Raw genomic sequence first — 21275 nt, 5'->3', positions numbered from 1 at the left:
GAGTCAGAAAAGGACAGCCAGCCCATTAATAATAAGATCCATGTTGATGTTAACTCCTATGCCACAAACTTTTATTTTCTGCAATAATCTTTGATGGGAAAAGATCCATATTAACAATTCATGAACAATTAGATTTTGAATATGCATCCTACACATGATGCATTCTAGCTTCACTGTCACGACACTTACTTATACAATCAGTCAATTCCAACACAATTTTCCCATGTTTTGTACAGTGCTAAAAGAAACCACATTTGTAACCAAGGCAACCTCAGTCAGGAACGACAGCAAAATTGAGAGGTTATTTTCGAGAATATTCTGCGTGATTTTTTTTTGCTCGAAAAAGCATCACCCTATAAGTAAGGTGATGAAGGCATTTTAATTAGAAAATATTCGTACATATAAAACGAACCAGATATCGGCCTATAAATTGACCCATATGACGCCCTTTATTACTTAAACCATCAATTTTGCTGGGAGTGAATTGTAAAAACCATCATTGTTGAGTTGGTTTACGTATCTTTGGAACTGACAGAAGCCATTCACACAGCAGCACACCTCTGTGCTTTTTCCTTGATATGCACATCAGTCGCGCACAGGATCTTGCGGTCACTTGGGCAATGCCCCCGTCTGATCAGGTCCCACTAGGTCGCCAATTATTGGACAGTCCAGGGAAGGGGTTAATCGTGCCGCTTGCACTGAGATTATTTAAGATCCTTACTTTGATCAATCAGCATCCTCTCAAATTGCACCAACCTCCGTACCCTACAGCCCCATTCTAAGCCATACACTACTCGACCCTCAGACAATCTTCTTTATCATTAAAGTTTCCGATATTCTCCAAAACCTGGTTATTTCCCGCGGTACTAACCGGCACATTCCAGTAGCCGGAAGTTCCGAGCAGCATACCGGCAGCGCGGAGGAGCTCCCTGGTCTAGAGAGGGGGCAGGATTGAGGGAGCTCGGGGTCCAGGGAGAGGCAGGAATGAGGAAACGCCCGGGCGTAGGCCTGGGAGATAATTTAGACTGAAGAGCTGATGATCACAACCCGCATTTAAAACGTGTTTAATTGACCGGTTGTGAAGTCGATTTACTACAACTTGATGGACTGTGTTGTAGAGACAGTTACACTAATATAAAAGACTAGCAAGTTAATAGGTCTGTATGCACAAAAGTTGTATAATTGACGGTACAGTCGGACTGACATCTGGGTAGAGCTGAGGAGCCTCCGGGCTGACAGATTGTCTGGCATTGATTGGCACAAATGATTAATCAGCTGATGTCAAGTCCGGCACATGCCGGATATTGGGGCATTTAACCTTTGAAAATCTGTCAACTCCTCCATCTCAAATTTGGGGAATAGGAATCTGGACCGGTCAAGTCTCACGAAGTATATCAGTTCCACATCATAAGTTGCTGAATTTCTGCTCGGGTTTTCTGCGGTTGTCAGTTAAATGTCTCCTACCGATCCGATCGTTATTTGTTGCATTTTTAAACTTTAGCACCGAGAAACAAATCATCAATGTAAATCGCACGAGGACGTGCTGCAACATACTGTGTCACATTGCAAGTTTAGAAATTTCCATACCTTAGCCTTCCACATCAGCCAAAATTTGAAAATGTCCACGTGACGACCACATTGTATTGCTTTATCTCCCGTGTCATAGGATACATCGTACTGTTTGTCTTGCTGGAATAGATAACCTGCACACATCTGATTGCAGCCTTGGAGGATACCCTGCGAGCAAAGCATAACTGTTGATTTACATTGTTAATTCACTAATCGTTAAAAAATCAAACGTACATTTATACTTGTTTGCAAATATAGATATTTGTTCTTGTCTAAGCAGGATGAAAGAAGATGGGGAAGTTAAAATTCAAAGTGAAGAAAATCATTCAAACAAGGCAAAACATCAAAAGTCTTAAGAATACTAAGATAGAAAAGAGACAAAAGAAACAGTTGACATCTATTTGATAGACACATCCACTGCAGGTCCTTTCCAATAATTTAATTACCTCCATTTTATTTGTTCATCTTTACTTCTCCCTTGTCTGTTATTGTACACAGCCTTCCAGAGGCCAACTATTCAGAGAAATGTAGAAACAAATAAGGCCAATGTTGAGAACTTCCTTGTGAACAAGAAACCTCTCCATTTTAATATCGCTTTACCAGACCAAAGCAGCAAACATTAATAAAATACAAAACAAAAAGAGACTGTATTAAACCCATAAATAAGGCAATGGGTAACCACTAAAATACAAAGCAAGCCGGGGGAAATTAAGCTATTGAAACATATAGGATACAATAAAATGATGATAAGAGACTGAACTGTTGAATTTTCTCCATATACCAAAGGTAAGACAAACTCAGATTGTATGTTTGTAGATTTCAAAGAAAATGATGTAAGCTATGTCAAAAAGGCTTAAGTGAGAAAGCAGTAGATCCAGGTTTATTATTTTTGAAGGTGCTGAGTAAACTGGCCAGCTGTTGTACTTATGTCCTGGCAAAAAAATTCCAATAGTTCACCCATGTCCTCTGTCGTCCTAATAAATATGAAGATACATCTGGTGTCCTCATCTGAATGGGTAGAAAGTTAAACTTTGAAAACTATTGACAAGCGAGGTAAAACTGGAGTCAGAGAAAAAAAAAGAGCCTTTGGCAAAGAAGAAAATTTTGGCAAAGATTTGGGACAGGACTTGTTCCAATCAAAGTTATCTCCCAGTTACATCACATCCTATCACAGAGCACAGTTTCACTTGTTGGGTTCAGCCAGATGGTTCTGCCTTGCAGATCCTCTGCAGTGAGTGCAAGACAACTGGGCATTTGCATTTTGCTATCATGCTTGGCTTTAACTTTGCATTTTTACTTTTCAAATGGTAAAAAGCAAGCACTGTGCTTAGACACAAGTTGTTGGAGGTTTTTAAAGTTCCAAGGGGGTTTTTACTTTTAGAAAATCCAAGAGAGTTTCAATTCCTAACAATATTATTTCAGCAGAAAACTACAATATCTGTTCCCACATTTCAACATATTTTCCCAAAAAAAAATCACTGTTGTCATACTCCCTTGTCTCAATGCACAATGGTTAATTGGAGTGATGAAAATCTACCACATTTAAGGATGCAGATGAGTATGTTTTCTGGAAATTATTGTATATAATTTTTGTTGGGTGGAACCAATTTCTTCTGTCGTCATCCAATAATTCACTTGAGTCACTTGAATAAAATTGACAGGCTGCAAGTAGCTGGATGATTTCACAAAAAAGGGGAGAATTTTGGTGGAATGACAGAACCAGCTGAAGTGTCAAAAATTAAAGTATGTTTTCAGCTCGTAACTATTACTGTTTCTGTACCAGGCAGAGTTGGTATAATTTTAAAAATACTCCTGAAGCCAACTGTAATCCAAAGTAATGCAAATGGATGCCATTCTTAGCATCCTTGAGATGCAAAATGATAGGTAATGGATTACATGATAGATTCCTAGCATTTGCAACTAATAATAATATGGTGACATATTTGTCTGGTACTTCTGGTCATATTTCCACTGGGGAATAATAGATTTATCATTTAATGGCAGTTTAAGGATGAAATGTCTTTGTCTGAATTTCTTTTCTCAGGTCATACTAAGGCATTCAGCCCTGTAAGTTGTTCATTTATTTGTGGAAATGCATTTTGTTCAACCATCTGTTTCAGCACTATCAAAAATATATTTTCTGCACTTTTCAGTACAATTACTGTAATACTGGCCTTAATAGCCCGTTTTTATTCCCATTGGTAATACTGCTTCTGTGGCTTGATACTTCCAGTTTAGACCTTAATTGGGTTTTAACAGCTTTAATAACTCCATTTGTTAAGTTTAGTTAAGCAATTCCAATGCTGTTGTCTCAATTTATTAAAACTTGCTCTTAAGAGCATCAAAGGGCTCAGAAGTTGCCATTCCACTTATAATTTTTTTCTTGCAGCTCATCAGTGAAACAGAGAAATTTGGGTGGAGCCTTTCCCCTAATATTAAAAAAAATAGGAACACAAGAAATGGAAGCAGGAGCAGTGCATTCAGCCCTACTAATGTGCTCTGCCATTTGATGAGATCATGTCTCATTGCCACTTTCCTGCACTAATCGCAAATCCTTAATTACCTTAATACCTAAAGCTTCTCCCATCTCTGCCTTGAGTAGCTAGTTCAACAATATGGGTGAAGTGTCCAGGTTTATGATCTAGTTCCTCTCATAACTTTTTTTTAACCCAAACTATATGTTATATACTATGTCATTCAGATATTTAGTACATGTAATTAAGAAAAAGCATAAAATGGCAAGGACAGAAAACAGATCTGATGTAAAGACATTGGATGTTTCTCTCTCCACAGATGGTACCCAAACTACTGAATAATATTTGCTTTAATTGTAATACATTAAGACCTCTGCCACATTAAGGGGTTGGAACTAACTGGACAAATCTTTATCGAAAAGTTTCAGAGACAATTTGCAAAAAGTATGTGATTAAACTACACATTTATTCATATTCCTCGTAGCTAATGGTTTATCTGCAATGAAACTCTTTAGAGATTAAGACTTAACTCTGCACAAATATTGTATCCTATCATATTTGTCCAGATGATGCCACTATTTAGATTAATATTTCCTTTTTTGAAACTGAGTATTCCCCCCCATGGTAGAAGGTCCACTGTCATGGCCTTCTATTTCTCATGGTCTTTCTCAAAACTTTTGCCTTTCCTTCCAAAATCTTTCCAGGGTTCCCCTCATCTTTGTCTTCTGCATCAATGGATCATTCCACTGTCATTTCTAACAGTGGCAGTGTGACACAAGCACCAAATACATCTTGATTGCAGAGGAATTGTTCTCCACAATACTGTTTTCCCCTTGCATCACCAAGAAATACTTCCCTTCCCAAGGCAATTTCTGTGAAATTCCGGTACATAATGTACTCTTAAATCTCTTCCTTTTCCACCATTCACAGCCCAAGTACTCTTTTGATGTGAAATACGGATACACATTTTTAAATACATTGCTTTCACTGTTTTCAGTGTGATACATTTTGTGACAGACAGACCAAACACTGATTAGGTGACACTTGCAGAACATTTCTGTTGAGAAAAAACTTTTAGTCTGTTGCCATTTTAATTCTAGGTCACACTCCCATTTCTACTTCAGTATTCTGTTTCAGCAGGTTCATTGGAATAGCATGACTGTATACATTACTTTTGGACAGAAATGAATTCAACAAAATTCAGGTTACATTTTGTATTTTCATTTTAGGCTTCAGCAGCTAATTTTCTAAAGATGTTTTTTGATAATGATTTGGCTTCTACAATAGTCTATAATCTGCATTTTTGTTCCTATTTTTGCTTTGCTTTCCACAGTCTTCCATTTAATTTCTTCAGTCCCTTTTGTTACACCTTTGCCTTATGTCTACTTTTCCCAGTTCTGATGAAAGATTATCAACCTAAAGTACTGACTTAATTTTTCTCAACAGATGCTATTTGACTTGCAGAGTATTTCCATCACTTTATATTTTGAGCATTTGCAATAATTTGCTTTTAGCAGTTTTTGCAGTCCTGTCACTATCACATTGATGTGTATCTGTATCTGCGTTGCATTGACACGAAAGGTATGAATTCCGGTACTTCATAACAACAGCTACAAGTTGAGTTGACTATTGTGTCTTTTGTGCCTCCATCATAGTGCAACCTTATACTTTGACATAGCAAATATCTTGCTGGATCCATTCACTGCCCAGTATCACCTCTACCTACAGTCACTGCCCAAATGGAGAGTGCTAATTTTGCTGACAGCAAGATGCAGTAAGTATTCAGCAAACACCAGAAAGCATAACTTTGAGATTCTATTTCAAAGTCTGAGAGAAAAAGCTGGGTGCAGAGGTTTGTCTCATCAAAGACAAAAGAGACTGCAGATGCTGGAATCTAGAAAATAAACACTATAGGAAGGATGTGGAAGCATTGGAAAGGGTACAGAGGAGATTTACCAGGATGCTGCCTGGTTTAGAAAGTATGCATTATGATCAGAGATTAAGGGAGCTAGGGCTTTACTCTTTGGAGAGAAGGAGGATGAGAGGAGACATGATAGAGGTGTACAAGATAATAAGAGGAATAGATAGAGTGGACAGCCAGCGCCTCTTCCCCAGGGCACCACTGCTCAATACAAGAGGACATGGCTTTAAGGTAAGGGGTGGGAAGTTCAAGGGGGATATTAGAGGAAGGTTTTTTACTCAGAGAGTGGTTGGTGTGTGGAATGCACTGCCTGAGTCAGTGGTGGAGGCAGATACACTAGTGAAGTTTAAGAGACTACTAGACAGGTATATGGAGGAATCTAAGGTGGGGGCTTATATGGGAGGCAGGGTTTGAGGGTCGGCACAACATTGTGGGCCGAAGGGCCTGTACTGTGCTGTACTATTCTATGTTCTATGTAAACAGAATGCGGAAAGAACTTAGTAAGTCAAGCAGTATCTGTGGAGAGTAAAGGTATAAGTAGACATTTTGTGTCAAGACCCTGCAGCAGGAATGAGAAGAAAATGTATCTCATTAAAGCTGGGTGGTAATTTAACAGCTTTAAATTATTTAATATCTCTGATAGTGAGACACTTTTAGAAACTTAATTAGATGCAAATGCTTAAAAATATAAACCCAGTTGTGATAACCACAGGGTGACTTCCCTTCTGTTGCCACAGGAAAATTAATTCAGAAATATCCCCTCAATTGACTCCTAATGGCCAAACAGCTGCTTCCCAAAATGCTGTACAAATTTCATATGTCTGAAGGCACAGTGAACATAATCTTCACAATGTAATATCTTCAAGAAAAATGGAGGGAGCAGCATAAACAACTACACATAGACTTTTTTTTTAAGTCTTTGTGTCACCCATGCTTCTTAGAGTTGGCTGCCCACAGAAGTTCATCTCCATATTACAGAAAACCAAATCATATTTGACTTGTTTTCTTCATATTGGGAACAATCTTTTAGCAATGGCAGAAAATAGATACAATTCACAACTGTCATCAGTGAACCTTAACCTGTTTGAGGAAAATAGCACTGAAGTTCAAAATCTCTATAACACAAAACTCAAGGTCCACATGACAGTAATGATTCCATCCCTCCTATATGCTCCAGAGACTTGGCCCACCTACAGCAGGCATCTTAAAGCACAGGAGAGAGGTAGACTGCACAATGCTGTCTATACCAAATCCATTGGCAGCTTAAGTGAACCAACATATCTGCCTTGTCCTAAACCAACACCCCCAGTGTCAAGATTGTGATTACTCTCAGATACAAGATTCAAGATCGTTTATTATCATTTTCAGTATCCAAGTGTAAAGGAGAATGAAAAAATTGTTACTCTAGACCTAATGCAGCACAAAAGACACAATAATATAAAGAACACAATAAATATAAATACGGTACATAAGATAACTTGTATACATAGATCGTATGTTCATAAAGTAATAAAGTAATAAATAAAGGTACAGGTGTGTCTGTACATAATGTGACTCTGACAAGAAATGATAAAGTAGTGGTGGTGGGGAGTGTGGAGGGGTGGGTTAGTGCGTGGAGGTGTTGAGCAGCCTTATTGCTTGGGGAAAGTAACTGCTTTTGAGTCTGGTGGTCCTGGCATGGATGCTTTGTAGACCATAAGACATAGGAGCAGAATTAGGCCATTCAGCCCATTGAGTCTGTTCCATCATTCCATCATGGCTGATCCCACTCAACCAAATACACCTGTCTTCTCACCGTATTCTCTGATGCCCTCACCAATCAGGAAACTATCAACTTCCGCTTTAAATATACCCATGGACTTGACCTCCACCGCAGTCTATGGCAGAGCATACCACAGATTCACTACTCTCTGGCTAAAAACTTCCTCCTTACCTCTGTTCTAAAAGGTCACCCCTCAGTTTTGAGGCTGTGCCCTCCAGTTCAGGATACACCCACCATAGGAAACATCCTCTCCACATCCACCTTATCCAGTGCTTTCAAAATGCAGTAGGTTTCAATGGCATCTTCCCATATTCTTCTAAATTCCAGTGAGTACAGGTGCAAAGCTTCCAAATGCTCCTCATATGTTAACCCCTTCTTTCCTGGAATCATCCTCGTGAACCTCCTCTGGACTCTCTCCAATGACAACACATCCTTTCTGAGATATGGGACCCCAAACTGTTGACAATACTTTAAGTGCAGCCTGCCTATTGTCTTTTAAAGCCTCAGCATTATCTCCTTGCTTTTATATTCTATACCCTTTGAAATAAATGCCAACATTGCATTTGTCTTTACACAGACCCAACATGTAAATAAACCTTCTGGGAGTCTTGCATGAGGACTCCCAAGTCTCCCTGCACATCTGATGTTTGAACTTTCTCTCCATTTAGATAACAACCCACACTATTGTTCCTTTTAACAAACTGTATTATCATACATTTCACTGTATCCTGTCTGTCACATTTTTGTCCATTCTTCCAATTTGGCCAAGTCCTGCTGCAATCGCATTGCTACTTCAGCACCATCTTGCCCCCCCCCCACCTATCTTTGTATTATCTGCAAACTTTGCCACAAAGCCATCCATTCCATTATCCAAATTATTGACAAACAATATGAAAAGCAGCGGTCCCAATACTGACTCCTGAGGAACACCACTAGTCAATGGCAGCCATCCAGAAAAGGCCCCCTTTATTTCCACTCACGGCCTTCTGCTTGTCAGCCATTTCTCTATCCATGCCGGTACCTTTCCTGTAACGCCATGGGATTTTATCTTGTTAAGTAATCTCATGTGTGGCACCTTATCAAATGCCTTCTGAAAATCAAGTAAATGACATCCACTGTCCACCGTGCTTGTTACTTCCTCGAAAAACTCCCCGAAAAACAGATTTATCAGGTGAGATTTCCCTTTTCAGAAACTATGCTGACTTTGACTTATTTTATCATTAGTCTCCAAGTACCCCAAATTCTCATCCTTAATAACAGACTCCAACACTTTTCCAACCACTGATGTCAGCCTAATAGGCCTATAATTTCCTTTCTTTTGTCTTCCTCCCTTCTTAAAGAGAGTAGCCTCCATCCTGATGGAACTGGGGCAAATGAACAGGATGGGTGAGATTCCTCATGATATTGCTGGACTTTTTTTCAGCACCTTTCTGTATATCTGTCCTTGATGGCAGGTAGGCCAGTTGTCGGTGATGCATTGGGCAGTTTTGGGAGTTCTGATAGGTGTACCTCGATGCCCATATTACTGAGAGAAGATTCCTAAAGCAAGCGCTCTATGTTTTGTAATGAAAAAAGAAAACCGGGTGGACAGAGACAGTGAATCAAGGATATTCTCAAAGCTTTCTTGAACATGTGATGTACCATCCCACTGACTCATGGGAATCATTGGCTCACAACACCTCAAAATGGAGAAAGGAATTTTTGCTGGGCCCCCAGAACCTCAAGCAGACTGGCACCTGTCAGTAAGTAAAACTTGGGAGATCTCCATTCAGCTGCAAACACTCAAATAAAGTTGGCAGTTCTAATCATAATTTACTAATGTCAGTCAGAAAGATTTGCCCTAATGGCTCAGATTTTACCACGAACAGCAAATGTGTTTGTTGTACATCATACTAATAGCTGCTCCCAGACTGCCCATGGGTTTTCATAGTCATACTTTATTGATCCCAGGGGGAAATTGGTTTTTGTTACAGTTGCACCATAAATAATAAATAGTAATAGAACCATAATAGTTAAATAGTAATATGTAAATTACACCAGTAAATTATGAAATAAGTCCAGGACCAGCCTATCGGCTCAGGGTGTCTGACCCTCCAAGGGAGGAGTTGTAAAGTTTGATGGCCACAGGCAGGAATGACTTCCTATGATGCTCTGTGCTGCATCTCGGAGGAATGGGTCTCTGGCTGAATGTACTCCTGTGCCCACCCAGTACATTATGTAGTGGATGGGAGACATTGACCAAGATGGCATGCAACTTAGACAGCACCCTCTTTTCAGACACCACTGTGAGAGAGTCCAAATCCATCCCTACAACATCACTGGCCTTACGAATGAGTTTGTTGATTCTGTTGGCGTCTGCTACCCTCAGCCTCCTGCCTCAGCACACAACAGCAAACATGATAGCACTGGCCACGACAGACTCGTAGAACATTCTCAGCATCGTCCGGCAGATGTTAAAGGACCTCAGTCTCCTCAGGAAATAGAGACGGCTCTGACCCTTCTTGTAGACAGCCTCAGTGTTCTTAGACCAGTCCAGTTTATTGTCAATTCGTATCCCCAGGTATTTGTAATCCTCCACCATGTCCACACTGATCCCCTGGATGGAAACAGGGGTCACCGGTACCTTAGCTCTCCTCAGGTCTACCACCAGCTCCTTAGTCTTTTTCACATTAAGCTGCACATAATTCTGCTCACACTATGGACAAAGTTTCCTACCGTAGCCCTGTACTCAACCTCATCTCCCTTGCTGATGCATCCAACTACGGCCGAGTCATCCGAAAACCTCTGAAGCTGACAAGACTCTGTGCAGTAGTTGAAGCCCGAGGTGTAAATGATGAAGAGAAAGGGAGACAAGACAGTCCCCTGTGGAGCCCCAGTGCTGCTGATCACTCTGTCGGACACACAGTGTTGCAAGCACTGAATATCATACTAAATTAATTGGCAACAGATCCAGAACGGCATCTTCTTCAGTGATTCCTATATGAATGCAATATGGATCTGTGAGGTTCCTAAGTGAATCAGATTAAATAATCTTCTCAGAGACACCTGTTGGAGGTTATTGCAAAGGCAATGGAAACTGAAAGGACTTGGATGTTGTGCTACAGAAAGTTCAATGACATAATGAGTTGTCAAGGTCAGTGAATGCGTTTTCAAATGTCATATCACAGCAATTGTTCCATTAGCCTCAGATACTGCTCAGTTGAAGCAGATTGGAAGGGGACACTAGTAGAGATGACTGTAGAACAGCAATGGCTGGAGTTTCTGGGAGTAATTCTAAAGATACAGGAGTGGTTCATCACAAAGAAGAAGTGTTCTAAATGCAGAATGGGTTAACTGAGGCTGACAAGGGAAGTCAAAACCACCATAAAACCAAAATAGGGGGCATAAAATATAGCAAACATAGTGGAAAGCTAGAGGATTGGAAAGCATTGAAAAACCAGCTGAAGGCAATTAAAAAAGCAATAAAGAGGGAAATGATTAAATATGAAATTAAGCTATCTAATAATATAAAAGAGGATACCAAATATTTTTTCAGATATATAAAAAGAGAGGCAAGATGACATCAGACTGCTGGAAAATGACACTGGCAGTAATGGGGAACAAAGAAATGGATGAACTGAATAAGTATTTTGTGTCACTTTTCATTGTGGAAGACACCAGGTTGCTGGGTATATGGGAGCTTCATGTGGTCGAAGTGAGTGTAGTCACTATGACTAAGGAGACGATGCTTGGGAAGCTGAAAGGTCTGAATGTAGGCATGTCACCTTGATAAATCTCCATAAGAACCCTGGACTACACCTCAGAGTTCTGAAGGAGGTAGCTGAAGAGATTGTAGAGGCATTAGTGGTGACCTTTCAAGAATCACCAGATTCTGGAATGACTTCAGAGGACTGGAAAATTGCAAATGTCACTCTATTCTTTAAGAACGGAGAGAGGCAAAAGACAGGAAGAGAGAAGCCAGTTAGCTTAAAGATGTCGGAGTTCATTATCAAGGATGAGGTTTCAGCGTACATTGAGGCAAATGATAAAATGAACTGAAGTTAGTATGGTTTCCTTAAGGGGAAATTTTGCCTGACATATCTGTTGGAGTTCTTTGAGGAAGTAATAGGCAGAATAGACAAAGGAGAATCAGTTGATGTTGTTCACTTGGATTTTCAGAACACCTTTGACAAGTGCCACACATGACACTGATAAACAAGAATGATACTAGCATGGATAGAAGATTGACTGACTGGCAGGAGGCAAAGGATGAGAATAAAAGGAGCCTTTTGTGGCTACTGCAGATTATTGGTGTTCCCCTGGGGTTGGTTTTGGGTCTGCTACTTTTCACATTATGTGCTAATGATCTGGATGACATAATTGATGGCTTTGTGACCAAAATTGCAGATTTCCCCTCCAAAAATAGGCTGAGAGACAGGTAACGTTGAGGAAACAGGGGAACTGCAGATGGATTTGGATGGATTAGGACAATGGGGAAAGAAATGGCAAATAGAATACAGTGTAGGGAAGTGTATGGTCATTTACTTTGGTCAAAGGAATAAAAGTGCAGGCTATTTACTAAACAGAGAGTAAATTCAGAAATCAGAAGTTCTAGGACTCCAGACACTTAGTGCCGGATTCCCTAAAGGTTAACTTATGGGTTGGGTTGGTAGTAAGGAAGACAAATGCAATGATAGCATTCATTTCGAGAGGACTAAAATATAAAAGCAAGGAAGTGATGCTATAGCTTTATAAGGCATTGGTCAGACCACAATTGGATATTGTGAGCAGTTTTGACCTCCATAGCTAAGGAAGGATCCACTGGATTTGGAGAGAGTTCAGAGAATGTTTATGAGAAAGATTCCAGGAATGTATGGGTTAATGTATGAGGAACGTTTGATGGCTTTGGGCTTGTACTCACTTCAGAAGAATGAGGGTAGATCATTGAAACTTACTGAATACTGAAAGGTTTAGGCAGAATGGATGTGGAGAGGATGTTTCCAATAGTGGGTGAGTCTAGGACCAGAGGGCACAAACTCAGAATACAAGGATATCCCTTCAGAACAGAGGTGAGGAGAAATTTCTTTAGTCAGAGGATGGCAAATCTGTGGAATTTATTGCCACTTAACACTGTGGTGGTTAATTCACTGGGTTTATTTAAAGCGATGATTAATAGGTTCTTGATTAGTAAGGACATCAAAGGTTATGGGGCAAGGCTGAAGAATGAGATTGAGGGGGAAAATTAACGAGCTGTAATTGAATACTGGAGCAACGTGATGGGATGAATGGCATAATATTGACAGGTCTTGCAGTATAAATGCCCTTTGCTCAGCTACATTGCAGTTTGGCCCGTTTGCTTGTCCAGCCAGTTGAGTGTGGTCTTTATTGATTCTGTCAATGTTCTTGGAATTACTGAGTATGCCCGCAAGAAAACAAATCTCAGGGCTGTATATGGTGAGATATATGTATGTAGTTTGATAATAAATTTACTTTGAACACCTATCTTTATCAAAGGAAACTCATACCAAATGTTAAAATGCCTCATTGCATGCACACATACTTATATAACCATATAACAATTACAGCATGGAAACAGGCCATCTTGGCCCTTCTAGTCGCCGAACTCTTACTCTCACAGCTGTGTGTTTCACGCCAATGTCACACATTTTACACACACTGCCAGCTCTTCCAACAATACTCCAAAATCATCTAAACCAGATTGCCCAAATAACTCTCCTTACACTGGCAGGTGGAACACAAGCCAAGGAAAGAAGAGCAAATTGTAAAGGCTGGAGGTACATCTGCATGACCAGATCACAAAGGAGAAAGTAATGGCCAATTATTGGGAGAGCAATTAGTGAGGCTGTGGCCAACAGCAGAGATAGACTCACTGAAAATGAAGGTATCCTCCTACCTAACTGTTATGTTTTGCCTGATGTGGTTTGTTTATCCCTGATTACAAGATCTCACTACTTGTAAATTCACAGCTATTGCTGATGACCTATTATCACATTGTTAAGCAATCTGCCTTTGACATTAGGTCAGCCATTATATAATCATTTGTATATTTCATTTAGTAGTTAGAAGCACTTGTTAGAAGTCAAAAGAATTTCAATCAATATTTGAATCTGTCTTTCGTTAGAACGGTGAGAATTACTGTCTTTTTACATCGACTCGTTGCGTACTGTAACATGTTGGTGATTAATAAAACCACCTTCAACTACAGCTACACTGGGACTGGAGTTATCTATCTGTCTTGCTTAAGAAAACACAGAAAACTCCTGAGTGAGGGCAGAATAGAAACAATAATCTAATGTCTCACAGTCCCCCTGCATCTCTACTTAATTCAAACTGTCTCTGGATTTTCAAGTCCAGATATCATAAATGCAAATTCTTACTTTCACCCCCACACTTTCTCAACCCCTTGCCCTTGAAGTGTTTTTATATCAGAAACCAAAAACCTGCAACCTGCCTAGGCTATTGAGGATGACCAAGAATACAGTAAATTCAGAGGAACCCAAGAGAAAGTTTCCTGGAAGCTAGATACCTGTAGGATATAGAGGGCAGTCATTTTCCTGGAACCTTTAATACAGGGCTTAATCATGGCTGTACTTTCAGCTGCTTTGTTGTGATCATCTTTCCACTATAAGATCAGAGGCTTGGATAACTGTCCAGAATTCACTTGCATTTCCAATTCCTCAGTTTGGATAAATGCAGCAAGATTTGTACCCGATGAAGGGTCTCAGCCTGGAACGTTGACCACTTACTCACTTTAATAGATGCTGTCTGACCTGCTGAGTTCCTCCAGCATTTTGTGTGTGTTGCCTTGGATTTCCAGCATCTGCAGAATTCTTGTGTTTAAAGGTGTGTAGTACGTTCAGGCAGAGGCCAAATATTGGTTAGTGCACCAGATAACGACTAATGACCAACTCCCCCCATCATTTAATAAAATTATTGCTGAACATCCACCATCAGCATTCTTGACTAGTGTTTTGGTGGCGGTCAGGTCAGGTGATTTACCAGAATCTTAAATGGACCAGCAACATAACCATTACATTAAGTCAGGCTTGGTATGCCTGGCACATATCTCACTAACTGACTTACTACCTTCAAGGCTACAGGAATGTGATGAAATATTCTTCATTTAAATGGATGAATAAAGCATAATAATTCTCAAAAAGTTAAAATAGTCTAGAGAAAACAATCTGCCTAATTGACAACAACACCTCTGGTGCACCAGAAATACAATGTGTATAAATGCACTGGGCCAGCTAGGCAAGGTTTCTCCAGCAAAAAAAATGGGCTCATATTCCCAACCAAGTCTTGCATCATATTGACTGCCTTGTTACTGGGCCAAAATTTTGAAGTTTCTTACATAAAAGAACTTAGAATATTTTCTACACAAAGACTGTAAAAGAGCATCTCACCATCACCTTTACCATTGGGGTGCACGTTAACAGCAGGCATTTTCAATATTGCCCATGTCCCATTAATTAAGAAAAATAATGAAGGCATTTGGTTAATACGATTCACATTTGCAGCTACCAGGTTAGTTGCTGACGTCATGCATGATTTGAAGGTTTGCATACAGTAGAGGTGGGTCCTGCACTTGATAGCCAGAAGACAATGCAAATGTAGCACTTGTACCTTCTTCCTGGAGGGTTCACTAAATTTGTTATTATGATGAAGCACTGAGCAGGACATACTGTTATCCATCCATTCTTGCAGGAGGTGATAACTTGAATGATATTCCACACAAGACTTACCTCGGAAAATCTGCATATCAGTCTAAACAGCGAATGGAACTGGTTGAAATGGAAAAGTAACAGTCCCTATGCAGTGCACTGAGAGTGGGTAACTAGGCTGATCCCCTCCACAAGAGGGGATTTGTATTTCAAGTTATTGATGAAATGATTAGATGGGAATGAAAGAAAAAAAATCTTTCACCCAAAAGGCCGTGGGGGTTTGGAACATTAATGAGGAAAAGAACAAGTGGCCATTGTATTGTAGGACTAGAATTACTCCCTCAGCAACATATGCATGTTTCAACCTTCCAAAAGAAGGCATATCATTACACCACAGTGAGATTTTGGTTGGTGCTAGTTCTTTACCTTCTGTGGTGTGATGAAGAGTACAACACTTTGAGCACATTTCCACCAATAATACTTCGGTTTTACAAAGTACCATAATGTACACCTTTTCCTTAACAATGTACAGATGAACATTACTTTTAGAATAATTGTAGAAGATCCTTTGAAAATTCCAGCAAAATTAAAATATGAAAGAATTTATATAACTCAAATTGTATTAATGTGTATTATTTGGCATTGTACATGTGTGGAGTTGCATTGCAATCTAAGTGGAATTTCTTTCTTGTACCATAGTAACTTTGTAATTACAGAAAGAAACAAATTTTTCTGTTAAATCCAAATAAGATACCTTTTCTCGAACGAGGATGGCAGAGCACTGCAATAAAACTCCCATCATCTTGTGGGGATTCCAAGTAACTGAATTGGCCCTGGAAAGAAAACCCAAGATGTAAGTGCATTCCACACATATTATGTATGCTTAAAAATTGAGATTATTATCCATTCTCTTTTTGTGACTAGTCCTTTAGAATATCAGATTCATGTTTAGTACCTATCAATTATATAGAACAGTATGATTTTAAATCTCCCCAATTTTAAAAGGGTCATTTTGAAGAAGTAATGAAAATAAGTATCACCATTTTGCTAAATTTGAAAGAACAAACTATTCAATGTTGTTTATTAACATTGTAGCCACAACTGATTCCATTCTTTCACTTAAAATCAAAACAGAACAGACAAGGACAATGAGATATCCAGACAAGGACAGATAAAAAATAAAGACAGGAAAATGCAAAGAATGAAATAAAACTTGCAGGAAGTGAGTTATTTTATTAAACTATTTTGTTTTATTCCCCACATGCACTGCCATCAGGAAAGGGTATTACATTCTTAGAAAAAACCGTAATTACCTTTCAATCCCGTTCAGTTTATGGCGATGCTTTCTGGACATTAGTAGTCCACCTCCCCATGCAGCCTGCCATCAAAAGAAAACAAAATTTCTGCTTCTCTATTGTTGAAATGCAAATGACAAATTTGAACATTAAACTTTAAATGTAAGGCTTACATCAACATGGAGCCAAAGATTGTACTTGGCACATATATCTGCAATTTCTTCAATGGGATCAAATGCACCATAGACTGTATTTCCTGCAGTTGCATTGACATAAATTGGAAAATATCCCTGAAATTAAACGTACCTCTGTTACATTTCTTGAATGAAAACTATGCAACAAATGTTTCTGTACTAATTAATAAAAAGTTGGAAAACAGAGACAAGGATTTATAATGTCAAAACGGTTTCCAGGTGACCCAGTTTAGGTAATTAAAATTAAGCAAACACAGACCTTTTGTCTAGCTTCAATAATTTTTGCTTCCAGATCAGATGGCATAATTTTCCCCCTGTCATTATTTCAAAAACAAAACAGGTGTAAAATTTATTATCTTAATATATGGAAAATCAGTAAATAATCACAGAGTTTTCAAGCAAGGTTTTTAAAAGGTAGGTACTTTACCTCTCATCACATTTCAACAAAATCACGTTGTCCGTTCCAAATCCAAGTGCAGCCCCTGCTTTCTTTATTGAGTAGTGACTCTGTCAGAAACAAACACATTCAAAATACTTAATTTTAGAAAGTGTTCATCAAAATTTAAAGAAATAATACTTAAATAAATTTAAGGGAATGCCCATCTTACATTTTCTGATGTGAATAGAATCAGTTTAGGAACTGCAGTCATCCCTTTGGCTTTAACATCTGGGAAATACTTATATCGAGCAGCCATTATGCTATACATGTTTGATATAGCTCCTCCTGAAAATGCAAAACAGTCTTGAAGTCATCTTTACAAGCATACTACTGAAGAATTTTCAATTTAATATATGAAATTAACAGCTACTTTGGAACTTCAGCAAATACTTGTTAAAATATGTCCACTTTAATATGTTTAGAATAGCATCTCTGAATGCTGACAATTAGTTTGTAAGTTTTTAAGCTGTATTCTCTTCCAGGTTAAGATTGTAGTACTAATTTTAACTCAATATTATTGCTACAATTAGTTGAATGTTAAAACAGACTCAGGTGAAACAAAAGAAATAAATATCTGAAATACAAGGTTTAATGGATTCTGTTTTTAAACACACAACAATTATTTCTCACTGGCTATCCTGAACTAACTAGTGGATAAGTGAATGTTATGGTTTGAAATGTACTGTTTGAATGGGTTCTTACAAACCAAAAAAAATGTTATCTGTATTTCAAGCAACACACATAAAAGTTGCTGGTGAACACAGCAAGCCAAGCTGCATCTCTAGGAAGAGGTACAGTCGACGTTTCGGGCCGAGACCCTTTGTCAGGACTAACTGAAAGAAGAGCTAGTAAGAGATTTGAAAGTGGGAGGGTGAGGGGGAGATCTGAAATGATAGGAGAAGACAGGAGGGGGAGGGATGGAGCCAAGAGCTGGACAGTTGATTGGCAAAAGGGATACGAGAGGATCATAGGACAGGAGGCCTAGGGAGAAAGAAAAGGGGGAGGGGGTGAAAAGCCCAGAGGATGGCCAAGGGGTATAGTGAGAGGGACAGAGGGAGAAAAAGGAGAGAGAGAAAAAGAATGTGTGTATATAAATAAATAACAGATGGGGTATGAGGGGGAGGTGGGGCATTAGCGGAAGTTTGAGAAGTCAATGTTCATGCCATCAGGTTGGAGGCTACCCAGACGGAATATAAGGTGTTGTTCCTCCAACCTGAGTGTGGCTTCATCTTTACAGTAGAGGAGGCCGTGGATAGACATATCAGAATGGAAATGGGACGTGGAATTAAAATGTGTGGCCACTGGGAGATCCTGCTTTCTCTGGCGGACAGAGCATAGGTGTTCAGCGAAACGATCTCCCAGTCTGTATTTCATATCATTTTCATATTGTCACTTTGTTTCCCCACTTACAGACAGGAAATATATTTCTGATTAATTGCTCTATAGCTGACCCTGTGTAACCTGACTTTTCACTGTGTCAATTGGCTTGTGTATTTTTGTTGCCATTCCAAACCAAACCAATCTCTGTTCTGTCTTTTTCTCGCACTTTTTATTTACATTCTTTTTTTGGTCTTGTAGAACAATCTTCTGCATTATACCGTCTTTTATTTCTACATTCAACTATCATCTGACCTTAAATCTGTACTCCAAAACCTTAAGCAATCCTTTACATTCTCCCTACATATGGCAACAGCATCCAAGTGTGGGGCTTCCTACAACCGATTTCTTCTTTTTATCTCCTTTCTGTTCCTTGTTTACTTTCAGGATATCAAGATAATAATTGCTGGGCTTTGAAACTTGAGTTTCCCTGAATTCATTTGTGTAAATACTTTGGCTGCTATTCAAATCAGAGCTCATCAATTCTATTGTCACTTTGCATCTTTTTCTTTCAGTCTTTCTAGACTATGTTTACACTTTCATTCCTCTTTGTTCCTTGCCAGGTTCTCTGGCTCTCCGAATGCCTAGTCCAACACAATTGTTAAGCATGACCTTACTAGAGTCCTACTAATTTGATTGTCTCATAGATAAGCTGCAGCTTGGTCCCTCCTTGGCATCTTTTAAATTGCCCATTATTTATTGCTACTTCCTTATAAGCAGTAGGCCCAACTGCCCCACCTATTTTATTGCCACGTGTCCCTGTTCAGGAATAACCTTGCCAACTTCCTCACTTTCCAGCTTTTCTTCCAAGTGTTGACCTTGTGGACTTTGTGTCTTACCTCAAGGTTGTCTATTCATTTATGAACATACCATTTGCTTCCCATAACCTTCCAGTAGATGAATTTGAGGGCAATTGAGCTGAGAAGTGACAATTCCTTCTAAATCCTGCCTTACTACATCTTCCATTTCTTGCCCAGTCTCTATTGTTTACATGCTGATTTACCTCTTATTAGCTAGTCAGATCATGGTGTGCCCTCTTACATTCCTCACACTTATTCCTACAGAGCATTATCCTATTTCACACCCTTGCATCTCATTAAAAATCCTCATTCTTTGCTATCCACCCAAATTTTACCAAAATGTTTGTGTGACCTCTTCCTCTGGAAATTCAACTCTTTTGATGTAACTCCTGTTCAAATCTCCCTTAACTCTTCCACCCACAATAAACTCTCCACCTCACACACAAATATTTCCTTGATTTTGCCAAACAACCTATCTTCTCCTATTGCCTCACAGAGAAATAAGGCTCTGCTACACAAATCCATCACTCTGTATTCCTTTCCTTCCCATCCTAATCTTACTTTCCTTTGTACCACCCTTGTTAACCTGAACATGCACTTACAAACTGACAGCCTTGCACTCTTTAGCCCTTTATCCACCGTAATATATCTGCAGGTAAGCTTTTCAACACTACCCTTACCATCAGCTATAATATTCTAATCACCTTTATATCACTACACTCTCATGCTCAAATCACGCACCAAAGATGACCTTTATCCGTGCTCTTAAATTCCAGAGATGAAATCTTCAGCAGAGATGATGGATTCTAGTTTAGGTATTCACTGACAAATATGTCTAGTCCATGTAAAGAATCACAAGTTATATTGCTATCTAGCAGAAGTGTTCACTTCTTGAAATACAAAATCAATCCCCAGCTTCTTTTCAACTATTTCAAACAAGCCTTAACCCTATTAATAAGACATTCAGCACTGGATGAACAGAACATTCCTGATACTAAATATTAGGAAGATTAAAGCCATTGTCTTTGGGCTCCCGTCACAAACTTTATTCCCCAGCATTTGATTCTATCTTCCGTCACAACAATCTTCTACATAAACAGACTGTGCAGATCCATATTTTCACACCATCATTAATAGCAAATCCTTCCACTTATGAAACATGACTTGGCTGAACTCTACATAGTCAGTGCCTCTGGGCTTGTTTAATAAACTGTTGACCAGATTGCTAGCTTCCACCTTCTGTAAACATCAAATTATCCAAAATTCCGCTAGTACTGTACTGCCTTTATTTCCTCATCTACAATTATTTCCAGATGAGCAATGCTTTATTTTTAAAATATATCATTTCTGCTTTCAAATTCCTCCAAGGTCTTACTTCTATCTGTCAATGTAATTTAGTCCAAGCCTACAGTTCTTTGAAATATCTGGTGTCCTCCAATCCACTCTTACTGTTCTCCCTAGTATTTTATTATGTCCCCACTGTTGTCAGCTGTGCTTTCAGTTGCCTAGACCCTAAACAGGACTTCACTCTCTAAACCTTTCTTGCACTTTTCCTCTCTTTCCTTCTTTTAGATGTTCCTTAAAACCTACCTCTTTGATCAAGCTTTTGATCATCTGTCCTAATATCTTCTAATGTGGGTCGGTGTCAAATTTTGTTTGATAATATTCCTTGAACGTTGTGAAGTTTCTTAGGGTGGTTTACTACATTAAAGGTACTATAATAAATGCAAGGTGTGTTGTCCCATCTTCACTAGGGTGTACAATGACTTCACATGCCTGG

The 21275-nt window shown here is 39.1% G+C and overlaps 1 protein-coding gene across 3 annotated transcripts in view; it reads right to left on the bottom strand.

The window, feature by feature from the left end:
• gad1b (glutamate decarboxylase 1b) overlaps positions 1-21275 on the bottom strand; it is a 53136-nt gene that overhangs the window by 13674 nt on the left and 18187 nt on the right. For all 3 annotated transcript variants that reach the window (XM_063052223.1, XM_063052221.1, XM_063052222.1), the window contains exons 8-14: positions 17488-17603; positions 17307-17386; positions 17139-17193; positions 16859-16975; positions 16704-16768; positions 16145-16223; positions 1588-1737 (exon numbers count right to left, since the gene is read on the bottom strand). In XM_063052223.1, the coding sequence (XP_062908293.1) occupies positions 1588-1737; positions 16145-16223; positions 16704-16768; positions 16859-16975; positions 17139-17193; positions 17307-17386; positions 17488-17603 (662 nt within the window). The remainder of the gene's footprint in view (positions 1-1587; positions 1738-16144; positions 16224-16703; positions 16769-16858; positions 16976-17138; positions 17194-17306; positions 17387-17487; positions 17604-21275) is intronic.

The sequence above is a fragment of the Mobula hypostoma genome, chromosome 6, assembly GCF_963921235.1.
Source record: "Mobula hypostoma chromosome 6, sMobHyp1.1, whole genome shotgun sequence".
NCBI lineage: Eukaryota > Metazoa > Chordata > Chondrichthyes > Myliobatiformes > Myliobatidae > Mobula > Mobula hypostoma.
The sequence above is the reverse complement of the archived record's forward strand: the minus strand, read 5'-3'. Positions and strand labels throughout refer to the sequence as shown.